The sequence below is a fragment of the Oncorhynchus masou genome, chromosome 21, assembly GCF_036934945.1.
Source record: "Oncorhynchus masou masou isolate Uvic2021 chromosome 21, UVic_Omas_1.1, whole genome shotgun sequence".
Classification (NCBI taxonomy): domain Eukaryota; kingdom Metazoa; phylum Chordata; class Actinopteri; order Salmoniformes; family Salmonidae; genus Oncorhynchus; species Oncorhynchus masou.
The window spans coordinates 44813540-44833555 of record NC_088232.1 but is presented as its reverse complement, the minus strand read 5'-3'; the positions used below and the strand labels follow the sequence as shown (position 1 = coordinate 44833555).

The following is a 20016-nucleotide window of genomic DNA, read 5'->3' as shown; positions in this document are numbered from 1 at the left end:
TGGGATAAAATATTTTTTTCAAGGGAGACCTGGTCCTATAGCAGCAGGGGGAACAACGTTTCAGACAAAACAACAACATACACTAACACAACATTACACAAAACTATAGACACACATACAGTACAACAATAACATATAATGTAAAGAAACACAAATGTCATAACTAAAAAACAGCTGTCCTAAAGACAATTACACTCTTCTATGATATTTACACCAACTGTTTAAACTCCACCAATGTGACTAGATCATCAAATTGGCAACAACTCAGCTGTAGAAACCAACAACAAAACATTGAGGCATTTCAATATGGATACTGGTTTTAATCCAAGGCTATATGTACATCCCACTGGGCGAATCAACGTTGTTTCTATCTCATTTCAATGAAACTACATTGAACCAACTAGGAATAGACATGGAATTGACGTCTGTGCCTAGTGGAATGTTATGTTGGATAAAAGAAAAGTCTGTCCTTGAGTTTCATTTTCAAACTTTCGATGGGCACAGGGATAGATAATCATCCAAGGCCCAGAGTTTCCCAGGCAGGTCATGTGGTCAGGAGAACCCCGAGCCCATACAGAGAGGAGTGAATGATGATCCTTTCAACCACATCCCAGAGTGTGACCATGTGCAACAATGTGAAAACATAATCAAGGTGGGATGTGGCTACCTTTGGCCTCAGTGCTGTAACTCTGGCTGGCAGATGTTCATTGGGAGTGAGGGTCAGCCCGAGCCTCCACACTATCAACTAGTTCATTTAGCAGCATGTTGAGAGGCGTTGCCCAGCTAAAATAATGTGTTGGGGGTACTGAACACAGCCCAGTGTTGTGATTTAAAAGCTGCCCAGGGTCCCAGCCTGCCGCTGGGTCTCTATTTATAAACGGTGGTGGCCCTGCCGAGGTTGAATGAACCAGGGAACATCAGCAGATTCTTCATCACAAAGCCCAGAAAAAACACAAGCCTACTGGGAGCTGAGTGAATCGCTCCTTCAAGCTCCCTCTGAAAACTACAGCGTGGGAGAGACTTTTTTTATTATCATTTTTTTTTAAACTTCTCAACAATGTTGTGGAAGCAATATGAAAGTTTAATATCTATTTCTGGCTGCACTTTCTAAAAAACAAGTGAGTGTTTCCTCCCATGAGGATACTCTGCTCACTGTATCATGGCAGTACTAATATGACTAGATATAATTGGTGTATACTTTTCTAGTAGAGTGCACAGAGATAGAGATAGTAATCCTCCACTAAATTATAATTTTAATTAGTCTTTTGTTCCGACGCAGCAGGGTGCAACGCTAGCATCGCCATAGTAGAAACTCCTTGTCAGTGTTAACATTAGTTGTATGAATGCTTCTTAAAATGGGAGCCTGCCTTCCCTCCATGACCAAAGGTGGACAGAGAGAGGAGGCAGGAAACATGATGAGGAAGTGAACTGGAAGTGATCCTCGTGTCATAAGAACCAAGTGTTCAGGTCTTTGTCTCGGTCTGCCTTCCTGCCTATCTGTCTGTCTGTCTGTCTCTCTATTGGTCTTTCCTTCTCTCTACATCTCTCTCAATCCATCTCCTTCTCCTCTTGGTGAATTAGGCCTACTGAAATGACAGAAGGAGTCAATCAGGATTAAGGCTTTTACATTACAGTCTACCTGCTCTCTGGAGCCCTACAGGAAGAAAGCAAGTGCTACAGGAAGTTAGTGGCTTTTGTGGAGCGATGGGTAACAATGCTTTGTGGGTGACTGTCGTTGATGTGTGCAGAGGGTCCCTGGTTCGTGCCCGGGTATGGGCGAGGGGACAGTCTAAAGTTATACTGTTACATTGGTGCCGTGACCCGGATCACTGGTTGCTGCGGAAAAGGAGGAAGGTCAAAAGGGGGGTGAGTGTAACGGATGTGAAACGGCTAGCTTAGTTAGTACACCTGGTTGGGAACCACTGGCCCTAGTGGTTAAGTGTTGGGCCATTCACCAAAAGGTCACTGGTTTGAATCTCTGAGCCCACTAGGTGAAAAACCTGTCAATAGGTACTTAATTTCTCCTGTAAGTTGCTCTGGATAAGAGCATCTGATAAATGACAAAAATGGAATTGACTGAAGTAGGTCAAAACAATAATTGAACTGTAGTTTAATGTGCGTAGGAATTAAGAAAATAGATCTTAGTCTGACACAGTTTAATCTTAAAATAGATGGAAACATAATAATAAACAGATTCAGAATTATTTATATCGGCTATTTAATGAGTTTTGATCTACCTTAAAAAACCTCTGGATGCCGCTGTAATGATGACAGAGACCACGCCTTCCATCGACTCTGATTGGGTCAAATTGACCAGCTGGGGATCTCCATTGGATCGTGCACATCCATTGAATCCCTCCTTCACCTTTGTCAATTTCTGAGCTTGCATTAGAACGCCTCGTTGTTTCCCACGCTTGGAAAGAAGTTAACAGGCTTTTATCTGAGGTTCGGAAGAGAGAGGGCACCTACAGAAGAGACAATCATAGAAGCTTAATCTTTTTGGATTTCCCTGCAAGTCGAGTGGGACCCGCCAAATTGACGGGGAAGAGCAGTGACCGCGAGCCATCTGGAATCGAAAAGGCTACCGCAGCGACTGTTACAATCAGGCGCGCAACATTGTTGCAGTGTGACTGCTCGAGCGCGAACAAGGGAATAACACACATCTAGCAATGGTTTACATGAGAGCATTTTATCAGACTTTTATATTATTGTAAACGTAAACTTCGAATTAAATCCCGGGTGTTTAACAGGAAGGAATACAATATATTTTCTAAAAGGATAAAGTATGCCGGACCAAATTACAGTGTCCGAGTTCATGGCGGAGACAAATGAAGATTATAAAGCGCCAACAGCATCAAACTTCACCACTAGAATGTCCCACTGTAGGAATACCGTGACTGCTTTGGAGGAGGTGAGTGGTGTGGTGAATTCCAAAGCCTATAGGCTACTTCAAGGTCCACATTCGGTAGCATCACCGGACACGTCGAAGGTTATAATGCATTACTTAGACCTAGTTGTAGTACCTATGTCGGTTATAAAGGTACTCTAAACTAACTGGCCAAAATGCTATATTATCACAGTAGGCTTTTTTCCCGAATGGTTGGGCGTTTTCATCAAGCACTAGAGCCATTTGTTCTGCATTGCTCTCACACAGAGGAAAGTGGAAACTTGCTTTTTCCAATTAGGTTACTAATCGTCATGTATTTTACACCGTTCTGATGTTGCTGTTATGTACAGAATATAACAATAGCCACTTAGTTTTTATTGGATAATAGAACCGCATAATCGGTATTAGCTGCTTTGTTTACTTGGGACAGCTCCTTTGACCATTAGTTTACAAGCAACGATTTCAAAAACGAACATCTTGGCCCAGATGACAATATCGAGAGTTTACCAGGAAAACATGGACAGTTCAATGGAAAGTTATATCATGCAAACAATGGCTCTACATTTTCTTTATTTAAAAAAATGTAATGTCTATTGAGGAATAGAATAGCTTTGCAATTAATGTGGCACCTGTTCAATAAATTCGGTATTTATTTTGCATCAATAGGCCACGCCCGAGAATAGGACTTCTCCTGTGGTTTATAGATGGGTTAGCTTTGCCCCAGTAGCTGTGCGTTTGAGAGGTTTTCATCAAGCTTGCAGGTCGTTAACAGAAAGATCACTTCCGCTTTGTTCTATGAAAACCCACCCCCACCACCTAACCCTAATGAGAGCACTGACTGAGCATTTCCCACATGGTTATCTTTTTATTTAATTTGTGCCTGTTGTGTATTAACAGTTAAAGATGTCATCCATAAATGCCACATTTCATAGCAGTCATGTGTTGGGATAATACTAACTGGCAGTCAAAGGAGACCCACCCCCTGTTCATGTTCCCAAATCTGCTTTATTGCTGCTGATGTTCATCCATGTTCATGAAATGCTGCAGGAGGGACAGTAGCTACATTTTATTTTTTACCTTTATTTAACTAGGCAAGTCAGTTAAGAACCAATTCTTAGTTTCAATGATGGCCGAGGAACAGAACTACAGATTTGTACCTTGTCAGCTCGGGGATTTGAACTTGCAACCTTGCGGTTACTAATCCAACACTCTAACCACCCTATGCTAAGGTAGTCTGTTTATCCTCCTCATGCATGCATACATACAGACAGTATCTCCTTATGATAGTACGTTTTCCCTCTCTTAGATATGACTCACTATTACACGCCTCAAACTTTGAGTGCATGTTGTCAGAATGATATCCTGGCACTGGATTGAGGCTTTGATTCCACGGAAACTCAGACTGATTTATCTACACATCTGAATTAGAGAGAAGGCTTGTGTTTCTAGAGGTGTGATGGGGCAGGCACCTGTTGGTGCTTAATCTTTCTACAGACACCTAAAGGTGGAATGCTGATCCCTGGTGTCAGTTTCGATAAATAAATAAAAATCTGGATCAAAATGGTTGGATTGAATTTAAGTGGCCTAGTGGGGCTAAGAGTTTTTAAAATTATTGATGACTTGACCAGGAAAAGCTGGTCATCACTTGTTACCACAGCGACAAATTCATAATTATGGCTCAGCCCTGCCTATGTCTACAACTTTTTTTAAATTTTTATGAATCTGATTTTAAAACACACTAGTAACCTTATGCCTAACCTTAAATTAAGACTAAAAAGCACAATTTTGTTGGTTTGAAGCTAGCTAGCTAGCTAATCAAACAATGTATCATTGGCTTTTGGAAAGAGCTTGACATCGACATGTCCTGGTAAAGATGTCAGTCGGACTACTGTCATCACCACTATAGATGGCAAGCAAGTATCGCCATCTAGTTTATCCCTTGAAAGTTAGCTTGTTAACTTGCCATATTGACATGATCTGTTATCAGCTAGCTAGCCAATTTGACGTGATCCGTCAATCAGTGCAGCCTATCATGTCTGTCAGCAGCAATCGTGATTAAATACTTCACTAGAAAATACTTCACTAAAAATACTTCACTAGGTAGGCCTACGTTGGTTGGAGAAGAAAGTACCTTATGTTTACTTCTCACTATGTTTAGACAACTGTACGCAGGTTCTACTGGTAGCTTTCAAAGTAAACATTATCAGCTAATAGTACCTCTGCAAATGCTCCCTTCTGCTGCTTGACAGGCAGAGCCCACAAAGGATGGGAAATTCACCTAAACCACTCATACTGGTCAGGTATAGTTCACTTTTATTTTATATCACTCAAATATTAAATTAATGGTCACCAATATTGAGAGAGATCTTGAGGCTACCCTTACGTATCTAGAAATAAATGATCACTTGATCTGTTACTTGCTGTATAATTTTGATGACAGAGCTACATGTGCACAATTGTTTTGCATGAAATAATCTGACATTTCTAGCTCTGACTAAAGAAAGTATTCACACCGCTTGACTTTTTCTACATTGTTGTTACAGCCTGAATTTAAAATGGATTCATTTCAGATTTGTTGTCATTGGCCTACACCCAATACCTCGTAATGTCAAAGTGGTATTATGTTTTTTTTAAATGAAAGCTGAAAAGCCTAAATAAGTTCAAGTAACAAGTAACATAAGTTGCATGGACTCTCTGTGTGCAATAATAGTGATTTTTGATTTTTGAATGAGTACCTCATCTCTGTACCCCACACATACAATTATCTGTAAGGTTCCACGGTCAAGCAGTGAATTTCAAACACAGATTCAACCACAAAGACCAGGGAGGTTTTCCAATGCCTTGCAAAGAAGGGCACCTATTGGTAGATGGGTAAAAATAAAAAGCAGACATTGAATATCCCTTTGAGCATGGTGAAGTTATTAATTACACTTTAGATGGTGTATCAATACGCACAGTCATTAGAAAGATACAGGCGTCCTTCCTAAATGACTAGCCAGAGAGGAAGGAAACCACTCAGGGATTTCACCATGAGGCCAATGGTGACTTTAAAACAGTTATAGAGTTTAATGGCTGTGATAGGAGAAAACTGAGAATGGAATAACATTGTAGTTACTTTACAATACTAACCTAATTGACAGAGTGAAAAGAAGGAACCATGTACAGAATACAAATATTACAAAACATATTTTTAAGCATAGTGTTAGATGCATCATGTTATGGCTAAGCTTGTGATCGTTAAGGACTGGGAGTTTTTCGGGATAAAAACAATTATGTAAGCACAGGTAAAATTCTAGAGGAAAACCTGGTTCAGTCTGCTTTCCACCAGACACTGCGAGATTAATTCACCTTTTTTGGCAGGACAATAACCTGAAATTCAAGGCCAAATCAACACGAGTTGCTTACCAAGAAGACAGTGAATGTTCCTGAGTGGCCGTGTTACAGTTTTGACATAAATCTACTTAAATCTATGGCAAGACCTGAAAATGGTTGTTTAGCAATGATCAACAACCAATTTGACAGAGCTTGTTGTAAGGCCTCATGTCTGTTTGCCCAATTAGACACTGTAGTAAACTGTGAACACCTCTACATATCGTGTCCAGCCAGTTGCCTGGACTCAGTAATATACTCACAAGGTGCCTTGGATTGCAGCAGTGTTTTTGAATGTGTCAGTGTCATTTCTAGACCCATGTTCCTTCTTACTGCTCTAGTATTGTAATTTATGAGCTATGAAGAAATGCAAACCATATTTGATTAATCTAGGAGGTGAAAGGTCGTGTGGTAGGTTAATCATGCCTATCAATGGACACTGCCACTGGGCACTGTCAATCAGAGAAGCAACGCCATATTAATATTTAATGAGGCAAACAGACAATTCCTATTCCTCCTTCCATGTTAATGGCTTAACAATAAAGATCTGCTTTATTTTCTGTATACACTAAAGGCTTTCACATGGGCATTAGGTGACATCACAGTCTAGCGTGCATGAAGGAGATCTGATGGCGCTGTTTTGGATTCCCAGCATTGTGCTGATTCTGTGACTAGAGAATTGTCTTGCTATAAAATTGCTAGCGTCTCCATTTTGCCCTTGAAGTGACAGCTGAGGACTGTCTGAATGTAGCCTACTCAAGTTTGTATTTCAGGACTGAAAAATGTCGACAGTGCAGCAATGTTTCGCAATATATAGAAAAACCATTGCTATTTCAGTATTGATCATTGTCTTTGATAATTGTCAGCTTGGTGTTTTAGGCCTACACATTTTGGCATCCCAAGTTTTGGTTTCACATTAAACTAGGCACTTTCGTGCTAAGGCTGTACTTATTGGACTGAGAGATTAATTGTGGGAGAGGTGTGATTAGTGTGAATATCTGTGGACCAGATGGCATGACGTCTGCTCCACGTGGGCCGATTCCAGTCCTATGTGATGACAGCTTGTCTCTTATGAGTGCTCTGGAACGAGTGTTGTGCTCACCCTTCATCCTCAGACTGGACTGATGGCATTGACCAGGTCTGTTCAGATGAGCCTGCTATCCCCACAGTGTAGCACAGGGAGACACACTATCTAGGAGACACTGCCACTTACAGGGCTTAATGAGACCTAGTCTGTTGTGTGATTTATTTCTACATAAACCAATTACAGTGGACAGAACTTTAATTAGACTTGTGGATTGTAAAAGCTTTGTCTCTCATCTCCAAATAAATGGGCTTAATGTGTCCAGCAGAGGTGGAGCTACTAAAAGAGTTACTCGGATTACCGTGGCCTAAAAACCACAACTATAAAAACAGTTGGTCCACTAAGAGGATGTTTGTGCCTTGTGTCATTAACGCCCCTCTGGGTTGCTGTAAAATGAGGCATCTTCTCCATGCCTTTGTGCTACCTGCCTTTGTTATAATTTTACAAGAGACTTTGTTTATATTAGTCTGATCACATACATTCTCATTTTGAGCAAGGAGGTCTCTTTGACTGTGCAGAAGTTACTTTGCTTTGGCCACAGTCACAATGGGAACGAAGCAAAGTACTAAATTGCTGGTCTGACTGACTATCAGCGTTGAACAACGGTTGAGTAATCCATAGTGCTTTGATATGACTGTTCTTTTGGTTTTATGGAACTTCAGCCGTTTCTGATTTATGGGTTGCAAAACAACTTCAGTTTCCTACTCAAAGGTAAATGCATGTTACAGGATAGCACATCAGAGTGTGAAACCCACACGTGTTGCATTAACTGGGCCTATCCTTTGTGTTGGCCTGTAAATTGGATGATGTTTCATGTTCCCGGACTGCACCCATTGTGCAAACATGGGCCTTCCTTTCACAGAGAAACATTCCTGGATTCTGAGCATGGCAGTGTCCCACACACGATCACAATAGGGAGTCCAATGTTGGACCAGCCAGGCTCATTGACTCTGTCTCTCTCCTCCATACATACTGCTAATTTTTCTCAGTTGAATCATGGACATTTACAGCCAGCATTTTGCATGGATTTTTGTATCGTCCTGTACATACATTCCTGCACCCTCTGGATATTTTATCCCGGCATGTTGTCTTAACTGCATGGTTCTGGTTAGGAATGATGTCCAACTACATGGTTCTGGTGAGGCATGTTGTCCAACTACATGGTTCTGGTGAGGCATGTTGTCCAACTACATGGTTCTGGTGATGCATGTTGTCCAACTACATGGTTCTGGTGAGACATTTGGTCGCAACTGCATGGTTCTGGGGAGGCATGTTGTCCAACTACATGGTTCTGGGAGGCATGTTGTCCAACTACATGGTTCTGGTGATGCATGTTGTCCAACTACATGGTTCTGGTGGGGCATGTTGTCCAACTACATGGTTCTGGTGGGGCATGTTGTCCAACTACATGGTTCTGGTGAGGCATGTTGTCCAACTGCATGGTTCTGGGGATGCATGTGGTCTCAACTGCATGGTTCTGGTGGGGCATGTTGTCCAACTACATGGTTCTGGTGAGGCATGTTGTCCAACTACATGGTTCTGGTGATGCATGTGGTCTCAACTGCATGGTTCTGGTGGGGCATGTTGTCCAACTGCATGGTTCTGGGGATGCATGTGGTCTCAACTGCATGGTTCTGGTGGGGCATGTTGTCCAACTACATGGTTCTGGTGGGGCATGTTGTCCAACTACATGGTTCTGGGGATGCATGTGGTCTCAACTGCATGGTTCTGGTGGGGAATGTTGTCCAACTACATGGTTCTGGGAGGCATGTTGTCCAACTACATGGTTCTGGTGGGGCATGTTGTCCAACTGCATGGTTCTGGTGGAGCATGTTGTCCAACTACATGGTTCTGGTGGGGCATGGTGTCCAACTACATGGTCCTGGTGGGGCATGGTGTCCAACTACATGGTTCTGGGGATGCATGTGGTCTCAACTGCATGGTTCTGGTGGGGCATGTTGTCTCAACTGCATGGTTCTGGTGGGGCATGTTGTCCAACTGCATGGTTCTGGTGGGGCATGTTGTCCAACTACATGGTTCTGGTGGGGCATGTTGTCCAACTGCATGGTTCTGGTGATGCATGTTGTCCAACTGCATGGTTCTGGTGATGCATGTTGTCCAACTGCATGGTTCTGGTGGGGCATGTTGTCCAACTGCATGGTTCTGTATGGTTCTTATTGGGAAGAATCAGGGGAATGACCGTGGCATTCGGGGCAACTGTTTGCACCAGCCCTAATCTCATGTGCTGAGTCTGTTCTATGTATCTGGTGAACAATGAGGAAGTGGTCTCCACTCCATACTTGGTGGTTTCTAATTGAATTCCCCAAGATTGTGAAAAGCAGTGGATAGCGGATGTGGTGAAGGTGACAAAACACAAAGCGCATTCATTTCTTTAGGAAAACAGTCCTAATGTTAGAAACAAACATCATTGTTGTCATTCAGAGAGACAATTTATTTATTTGCCAAGCTACACAGAATAATCAACAGGTTCCTCTTTGCGTACTGAGAAATGGATGCAACTTATATCCGTTATAAAAAGATAGATTATATCAACAATCTTCCAGCCACCCCAGGCTGCTTCACTCTGCGTTGTGTAATCTGAAGGCTGAACAGTAATATACTCCTGACTGCATCTACAGACAAATAGTAATAGGTTTTCTCATGGAGCCTGCAACCCTGTTCCCTCTAGATGAGCAGCCTGATGGTGTGTCCAACAACCCTTTATTATTTGTTGTGATTTGGTATTTTATTAGGATCCCCATTAGCTGTTGCAAAAGCTGCAGCTACTCTTCCTGGGGTCCACACAAAACATGTGTCAGAGTTGTGTGTAAATTGACTGCACCTGTAGCGCAGAACAGGTGGCATGGAGGAAAGTTTTAACAAGGCCTCAGACACCAAGGATAAAGTATGCAGAGACAATCGATGAATGAGCTGCCCAGACTGCCAGCCACCTTGGCCTGCATCCTCTTAAGGAGCTTATTAATACTTAGTGTCATTGAAATGATTTCGCTGGAAGGACCACCACATTTAGACCATTTTTTCTCAGAGCTTTGGACCAAACATGCCCCATAGTAAATATGATCCCCTGCCAGAATCTGTCTGAACTGGTTAATGACCTACGGTTGTTCCATCTGGAAGCTGGTTGTATTTTTTTGTTGTTGTTTTTTCTCTTTCCATTCTTTATCTTGGTCTTTTAAATTTTTTTAGCCAATGGTTTTTGTCTACATCCTCACTTCTGACAGTCTAGTTAGCAAACAAGAAGAAAAAACATGTGAGACCAATAAAATTAGATTTGATTTGGTATATATTTATTTTTATTTCACCTTTATTTAACCAGGTAGGCAAGTTGAGAACAAGTTCTCATTTACAATTGCGACCTGGCCAAGATAAAGCAAAGCAGTTCGACACATACAACAACACAGAGTTACACATGGAGCAAAACAAACATACAGTCAATAATACAGTAGAAAAATAAGCATATATACAATGTGAGCAAATGAGGTGAGATAAGGGAGGTAAAGGCAAAAAAGGCCATGGTGGCAAAGTAAATACAATATAGCAAGTAAAACACTGGAATGGTAGAATGGTATCACACAACCTTTCTATCGGAAATGATGAAAAGTCCTCTTTTGTTACCCTAAGAGTACCCAGCATGTTTCCTCCAATGTGTGTGTTTGAAGCGTAAGGTATCTTGCATAACTGGAGCCAGGGACAGCAGGCTCCCTGTTATCTCCCAGTCTCAGGCTCTCACTCTTTGGGGCCTTCCTACAGAGGAGAAGGTGGGAGGGGGACGGGGTCACGGTACTTTCCCTATCGATTTGGGGCCTGGGCTCCCCTTGGTGACCCCGGGCTGTTGGGATACAATATCCCCCCCACCACTGCCACAACACAGGATGATTCATTGGAATAAGGGGGTGCGAGGAAATCGTTTTAATAGAACGGTGTGTGATCGGAGAGAGGGGTCAGGAGTGCACCGGCCTTTGTTGTGCATGGGGTACATGGGAGTGTGGAGACCCACCGTCAGCTCCTTTTTAAGTGTTCCTGACATGCTGTGCCTCTTCATTAATTAACTACTTCATTGATTTGTTGCCATGGCCTCTACAGGGGCAGAGCAGTTTCCTCAGAAATTATTTTAATTGTGTTGCTGGGTTGTCGTGTTCACTTAATTACAGTGGGAGGGCCTCCCGAGTGGCGCAGCGGTCTAAGCCACTGCACTGCATTGCTTGATGTGTCACTACAGCCCCAGGTTCGATCCCAGGCTGTGTCACAGCCGGCCGTGACTGGGAGACCCATGAGGCGGCACACAATTGGCCCAGCTTCATCCGGATTATGGGAGGGTTTGGCCGGCCGTCATGTTCTTGTCCCATCGCGCTCTAGCGGTGGCGACTCTAGCGGCGACTCCAGGCCGGGTGCCTGCAAGCTGACCTCGGTTGCCAGTTGTACGGTGTTTCCGACGACACATGGGTGCGGCTGGCTTCCGGGCTAAGCGAGCAGTGTGTCACACAACAGTGCAGCTTGGCAGGGTCGTGTTTCTGAGGACGCATGGCTCTCGAACTTCGCCTCTCCCGAGTCCGTACGGGAGTTGCAGCCATGGGACAAGACTGGATATCATGAAATTGGGAAGAAACAAGGGGTAAAAGTACCAACAAAAAAGAAACCATTTGAAAACTGCAGTGGGTTCATGGAGAAAGGGCTTTCAGATGTGTTCTCTCTTTGAGAAGCTGGATATGAGTAAGCCATCAACAAGGTCTTAGGACGTCATTAATGGCTAGATTTAGGTTGTTCTTTACATGACTGGATATGCTGTTCGCAATTATGCCTCTTTCAACAGATTTTCTACATTAGTCAACAAAAGACGGGTTAATAGACTCTGTTTTAGAAAACAAACTCAGGAACTTTTTTTTAGATATCCTTAATGTCCTTCCTCATACTATATCCACTTGTCAAGCAGGTCTGCCTCCCTGGAGAGTTGGGACATGCACAATGTACCCATTCTTTCCACATATTGCAAAGCTGAAGAAAAAAAGAGAGATTTAAGCTGTTCCCAGAGGGGCACAAACTTTAATACAGCTGAATGTATTATGCCTCTGCCTAACGTGTTTCTGTCAAAGTAGTGCCTCTGCCTAACGTGTTTCTGTCAAAGTAGTGCCTCTGCCTAACGTGTTTCTGTCAAAGTAGTGCCTCTGCCTAAAGTAGTGTTTCTGTCGTGTTTCTGTCAAAAGTAGTGCCTCCCTAACGTGTTTCTGTCAAAGTTCTGTCAAAGTAGTGCCTCTGCCTAGCGTGTTTCTGTCAAAGTAGTGTTTCTGTCAAAGTAGTGCCTCTGCCTAGCGTGTTTCTGTCAAAGTAGTGTTTCTGTCAAAGTAGTGCCTCTGCCTAACGTGTTTCTGTCAAAGTAGTGCCTCTGCCTAACGTGTTTCTGTCAAAGTAGTGCCTCTGCCTAACGTGTTTCTGTCAAAGTAGTGCCTCTGCCTAACGTGTTTCTGTCAAAGTAGTGTTTCTGTAGTGCCTCTGCCTAACGTGTTTCTGTCAAACGTGTTTCTGTCAAAGTAGTGCCTCTGCCTAACGTGTTTCTGTCAAAGTAGTGCCTCTGCCTAACGTGTTTCTGTCAAAGTAGTGCCTCTGCCTAGCGTGTTTCTGTCAAAGTAGTGTTTCTGTCAAAGTAGTGCCTCTGCCTAACGTGTTTCTGTCAAAGTAGTGCCTGTTTCTGTCAAAGTAGTGCCTCTGCCTAACGTGTTTCTGTCAAAGTAGTGCCTCGTGTTTCTGTCAAAGTAGTGCCTCTGCCTAACGTGTTTCTGTCAAAGTGTGTTTCTGTCAAAGTAGTGCCTCTGCCTAACGTGTTTCTGTCAAAGTCGTGCCTCCACCTAACGTGTTTCTGTCAAAGTAGTGCCTCCGCCTAACGTGTTTCTGTCAAAGTAGTGCCTCCGCCTAACGTGTTTCTGTCAAAGTAGTGCCTCTGCCTAACGTGTTTCTGTCAAAGTCCTCTGCCTAACGTGTTTCTGTCAAACGTGTTTCTGTCAAAGTAGTGCCTCCGCCTAACGTGTTTCTGTCAAAGTAGTGCCTCCGCCTAACGTGTTTCTGTCAAAGTAGTGCCTCCACCTACTACGCCTGGAACCTGGAATTAAGTTGATTCAGAATCCTTAAAAGTAATAAAGTCCTCAGACTTCAAAGGAATTTTATACAAGGATCTTTCATTCCTTTTCACAGCAGATACACTCATGCACTTATTATATCCCTTCCACAGCACACTGGACCATATGTTTTCCAAAGTCACCAGTTGATCCTTTCCAGGTCTCACTCCAAGTCCCTCAAGCATCCTCAATGCTCCTTGTATGCAACTATGGCACTTTGCTTTTGGCATTGCTAAGTTTCCGCCATGAGGCCTACACATTGGTAAATACGAGCAGACCAGAAACAGTGTTTACGCTGACTGGATTTTATGGGGAGCTAGATACATTTGGTCTTAATTTACCCATCCCTCCCTCACGCTGAGCTTTCATCAGTCCCCTGCTAATTTATAAACTTTGTTAAATACTTCCTTATTAAGTCAAACAGACTCCTTTAAAATGGTGTTGTCGGGTCTCTTTCCTGATTTTCCACCCTAGGTAGTTCAAAAGCTCTCTTTTTTTTCCATTCAAAGCTTGACATTTGTATTCTCAGTTGGTATACTCTGGGCATAATCAGATCCTGAATTTCCAGTTCAACAGTTGTTCATCGTACAGCCTACCAGAACATTCCCACTGAGAGTGAATGCGGGTCACTGTGTCACACCTACAACCAACAGTCTTGAGTGTGATTCAGTAAAAGTGTACTGCACCCATGGGGATTGGCCAAGCTCCCCGTTTGTCTTTATCTGACCTTTTCACCTCTTAATCACTCTATTAACGACCAATCATTGAAGTTCCACTTGTCCTCACTGCTCAGTCACCTGAATCTTCAAGCACTTCACATCAGTAGTATACAGCACCTTCAGTAAGTATTCACACCCCTTGACTTTTTCCACATTTTGTTTTAACAGCCTGACTTTAAAATGGATTAAATTGAGATGTTTGGTCACTGGCCTACACACAGTACCTCATCATGTCAAAGTGTAATTACATTTTTTGAAAATGAAAAGCTGAAATGTCTTGTCAATATTTATTCAACTCCTTTGTTATGGTAAGCCTAAATAAGTTCAGGAGTAAAATGTGCTTAAGTCACATAATAAGATACATGGACTCACTCTGTGTGCAATAATAGTGTTTAACATGATTTTTAATTGACTACCTCACACATACAATTATCTGTAAGGTCCCTCAGTCAAGCAGTGAATTTCAAGCACAGATTCATCAACAAAGACCAGAGAGGTTTTCCAATGTATTTTTTTTATTCGTTATTTTACCAGGTACGTTGACTGAAAACACGTTCTCATTTGCAGCAACAACCTGGGGAATAGTTACAGGGGAGAGGAGGGGGATGAATGAGCCAATTGTAAACTGGAGATTATTAGGTGACTGTGATGGTTTGAGGGCCAGATTGGGAATTTAGGCAGGACACCGGGGTTCACGTCCCTACTCTTACGATAAGTGCCATGGGATCTTTAATGACCTCAGAGAGTCAGGACACTCGTTTATCGTTCCATCCAAAAGACGGCACCCTACACAGCTGTGTCCAGTGTCCAATCACTGCCCTGGGGCATTGGGCTATTTTTTTTTAGACCAGAGGAAATAGTGCCTCCTTCTGGCCCTCCAACACCACTTCCAGCAGCATCTGGTCTCCCATCCAGGAACTGACAAGGACCAACACTGCTTAGCTTCAGAAGCAAGCCAGCAGTGGTATGCAGGGTGGTATGCTGCTGGCGATGCTGTGGCAATGCCTCGCAAAGAAGGGCACCCATTGGTAGGTGGGTAAATAAAACAAAAGCAAACATTTTAATATCCCATTTGAACATGGTGAAGTTATTAATTACACTTTGAATGTTGTATCAATACGCCCAGTCCTTTCTAACTCAGAATTTGTAGTTTTTTTGCAACAAGGCACTAAAGTAATACTACAAACAATGTAGCAAAGAAATTCACTTTTTGTTCTTATTACAAAGTGTTATGTTTTGGGCAAATCCAATACAAGACATTAGTGAGTACCACTCTCCGTATTTTAAAGCATAGTGGTGGTTGCTTCATGTTATGAGTATGCTTGTAATCGTTAATGACTGGGGAGGTTTTCTGGATAGAAAAAAACAGAAAGGAGCTAAGCACAGGCAAAATCCTAGAGGAAAACCTGGTTCAGTCTGCTTTCCACCAGACACTGGGAGACATTCAGCTTTCATCAGGACAATAACCTAAAACACAAGGCCAACTATGCTGGAGTTGCTTACCAATCTTCCTTAGTGGCCGAGTTAAAGTTTTGACTTAAACCTACTTGAAAATATATGGCAAGACCTGAAAATGTCTGTCTAGCAATGATTGACAACCAATTTGACAGCTTGAAGAATTTTGAAAAGAATAATGGGAAAATGTTACACAATCCAGGTTTGTCAAGCTCTTAGAGACGTACCCAGAAAGACTCACAGCTGTAATTACTGCCAAAGGTGATTCTAACATGTATTGACTCAGAGGTGTGAATACTTATGTAATTTACATTTCTGTATTCCATTTATAATACATTTGCAAACATTTCTAAAAACATGTTTTCACTTTGTGTTTAATTGGGTGAGAGAAAAAATACAATTTAATCCATTTTGAATTCTGTCTGTAACACAACTAAATGTGGAATAAGTCAAGGGGTATGAATAGTTTCTGAACGCATGCTCTTCAAGAGGTGACGATATTACAACCAAATAGTTTATTTTATTTAACAATCCTTTGAACAATATGTAGTTTTCAATGATTTTAGCAGAGCTTGGGGCAAGGAGCAGCCAATCGAACACTTTGCACCGTATTGCCATGTTTTATTGATGACTACCTATAGCCTTTAGCCTGTAGGTGTTCAGATCTGGCTGTGGTTGTTTTGTAGCTGTTCCTCCTTGTGGTCAGCTCTGCCCTAAACCTTCACACGGTCTCTCAACAGTATCTTGGAGAGAGTGGGTCTATGTGGAAACTATGCTGTTTTTTAAAACTTTCTGAAGGCACTGTATCTTTTCAATTGTTCCCTGTAAATTGGTAATGTTGAGAGGAACAGCTCTTCTCACACGGTCTCAAATAGCCACTAAGTGTTCAAAATCCCAATTCCCTCTGCTTTCCAGGCATGCCACATCTTGTCCAGTGTTCACAGGCAGTGGTTGCTGAAATGAAATCTGAGAATCATCTTGCACCCAAACCCCAACCCAAAGACAAATTTGAAAGTTTGGTTTATTCAACCATCGTTGACAATCTGCGGAGAGGAATGTTGGTCCTCATGTGACAAAGTGTCCATATGACACCCGATTGACAACAAAGGAAGGGAAAATGTATTTGAAGTGGTCAATTTCAGGGCAGAGGGTCATTCAATTGGCAAGTGGTTTCTCCAGACACAAATGGAGCCATCCATTGATGTAGCCTATAGCTACACCAGAGTAGGGCTGGGCAATATGGCCTAAAAATCATATCTCAATTTTTTCAAACATATGGGCAATTCACTCTAATGTACTTGTCCTCTTGCTCAGTTGTGCACCGGGGCCTCCCACTCCTCTTTCTATTCTGGTTAGGGCCAGTTTGCACTGTTCTGTGAAGGGAGTAACACACCGCGTTGTATGAGATCTTCAGTTTCTTGGCAATGTCTCTCATGGAAAAGACTGACGAGTTTCAGAAGAAAGTTCTTTGTTTCTGGCCATTTTGAGCCTGTAATCGAACCCACAAATGCTGATGCTGCAGATACTCCACTAGTCTAAAGAAGGCCAGTTGTATTGCTTCTTTAATCAGCACAACAGTTTTCAGCTGTGCTAACATAATTGCAAAATGGTTTTCTAATGATCAATTAGCCTTTGAAAATGATAAACTTGGATTAGCTAACACAACGTGCCATTGGAACACAGGAGTGATGGTTGCTGATACAGAGCCCAATGCATTTCTGTGGGCTTAATTTGGACCCTTATCTTGTTGCCTGTTTTCCTGTCTTTTGGGTAGACTCCTGTTGTTATGGCGGAGACATGTGCATCTCGTCAGATCTCTGGTGTAAATGGGAAGGTGTGCACAGCACAGAAGGAGACGAGACCAAAATGACAACATGCGAACAAGCAGACATAAACACTCATAACTTGATTATTGCAATAAAGGCATTTGGAATATCGTGCAAAAACATACATTCTAAATAATCAAATTCAATTGATATATTGCCCAGCCCTAAACCAGGGATTCGGCACTGCCTGGCTTTCTATTTCGAACCAGTGTTTTTCTTTGCAGGTTTTAGTAACTCTGTTTTATGTCCTCACCAAAGTGTGAGGATTATTGCTGGCAGGTGGTGACTGTCCAGGTCTAAGGATTTCCCTTTTGTAGTTTTCACCAGTGAGTAGTAAAGCATCAAACGCCTATGAGTTGTGTTTGGACAGTTTTCTTTTTTTAAGTGAAAGTCTTTACCATATCAAATTTGATTGGTCACATACACATGGTTAGCAGATGTTAATGTGTGTGTAGAGAAATGCTTGTGCTTCTAGTTCCGACAGTGCAGTAATAGCTAACATTAATCTAACAATTCCGCAACTACCTAATACACCCACATCTAAAGGGATGGAATAAGAATATGTACATAAACGCAGGACCCGGTATAATAACTTAGATCTTCATTGTAAAGGGTTAAAACACTGTATCCCATGCTTGTTCAAAGAACCATAAGCAATTAATAAACATGCACTTATGGAATGGTCGTTAAGACACTAACAGCTTACAGACAGGTAGGCAATTAAGGTCACAGTTGTGGACACTAACTTTCTACTGACTCTGAAAAACACCAAAAGAAAGATGCCCAGGGTCCCTGCTCATCTGCGTGCCTTAGGCAGATGTGGCCAGGGCAATAAATTGCAATGTCCGTACTGTGAGACGCCTAAGACGGCGCTACAGGGAGACAAGACGGCCAGCTGATCGTTCTCGCAGTGGCAGACCATAAGTAACAACACCTGCACAGGATCAGTACATTTGAACATCACACCTGCTGGATAAGTACAGGATGGCAACCAGGAATGCACAATCCCTCCATCAGTGCTCAGACTGTCCGCAATAGACTGAGAGAAGCTGGACTAAGGGCTTGTAGGCCTGTTGTAAACTAGGTCCTCACCAGACGTCACTTATGGGCACAAACCCACCGTCGCTGGACCAGACAGGACTGGCAAAAAGTGCTATTTTTTTACCTAGGCAAGTCAGTTAAGAACAAATTCTTATTTTCAATGACCGCCTAGGACCAGAGGGCGCCTTGTTGCCTTGTTCAGGGATAGAACGACAGATTTGTATCTTGTCAGCCCGGGGATTTTAATTTGCAACCTTTCGGTTACTAGTCCAATGCTCTATCCACTAGGCTACGCTGCCACTCTTCACTGACAAATCGCGGTTTTGTCTCACCAGGGGTGATAGTCGGATTCGCGTTTATCGTCGAAGGAATGAGTGTTACACTGAGGCCTGTACTCTGGAGCGGGATCGATTTGGAGGGTCCGTCATGGTCTGTGGCGGTGTGTCACAGCATCATTGGACTGAGCTTGTTGTCATTGCAGGCAGTCTCAATGCTGTGCGTTACAGGGAAGACATCCTCCTCCCTCATGTGGTACCCTTCCTGCAGCCTCATCCTGACATGACCCTCCAGCATGACATGCTACCAGCCATACTGCTCGTTCTGTGCGTGATTTTCTGCAAGACAGGAATGTCAGTGTTCTGCCATGGCCAGCGAAGAGCCCAGATCTCAATCCCATTGAGCACATCTGGGACCTGTTGGATCGGAGGGTGAGGGCTAGGGCCATTCCTCACAGAAATGTCTGGGAACTTGCAGATGCCTTGGTGGAAGAGTGGGGTAACATCTCACAGCAAGAACTGGCGAATCTGGTGCAGTCCATGAGGAGGAGATGCACTGCAGTACTTAATGCAGCTGGTGGCCACACCAGATACTGACTGTTATTTTTTTGCTGAGTTTATAAATATATGGTTGAGTGATGACCGAGCGGTACAATAGATGGTATAAAAAAACAGTATATACATTTGAGATGTGTAAGATATGTGAACATTGTTAAAGTGGCATTATTTAAAGTGTCTAGTCATCCATTTATTAAAGTGGCCAATGATTTGAGTCTGTAGGAAGCAGCCTCTCTGTTAGTGATGGCTGTTTAACAGTCTGATGGCCTTGAGGAAGAAGCTGGTTGTCAATGTAAGCTGGTACACTGATTCTCAGTTTACCATTTTGTCTACCTTGTCGGGTGTTTTTTAATGGACATGTTGTGTTTATTGTTGCAGGTATCAAATTGTATTTGTGACTTGCGCCTAATACAACAATACTAATACTTACCGTGAAATGCTTAATTACAAGCCCTTAACCAACAATGCAGAATTTTAAGTACGAAAGTATTTGCTAAAATAATACATACATTTTAATAAACTAAAGTAAGAAACAAAAAGTACTTTACATTAGTCCTGCTTACACATCAAACTCCTGTTTCACAGTGCAATTGAGAGTGGACTTCAGAGAGTGTTTATTGTGTGTGTGTGTGTGTGCACTTGACTCACTCATTGGTCAGAAGCTGCGGGGTCTT

At 42.6% G+C, this 20016-nt stretch overlaps 1 protein-coding gene across 4 annotated transcripts in view; it reads left to right on the top strand.

The window, feature by feature from the left end:
* Positions 1–2352: 2352 nt before the first annotated feature.
* Positions 2353–20016, top strand: part of LOC135508401 (arf-GAP with SH3 domain, ANK repeat and PH domain-containing protein 2-like) — a 106410-nt gene continuing 88746 nt past the window's right edge. For all 4 annotated transcript variants that reach the window (XM_064928558.1, XM_064928556.1, XM_064928557.1 and 1 more), the window contains exon 1: positions 2353–2911. In XM_064928558.1, the coding sequence (XP_064784630.1) occupies positions 2786–2911 (126 nt within the window). In that variant the 5' untranslated portion in view covers positions 2353–2785. The remainder of the gene's footprint in view (positions 2912–20016) is intronic.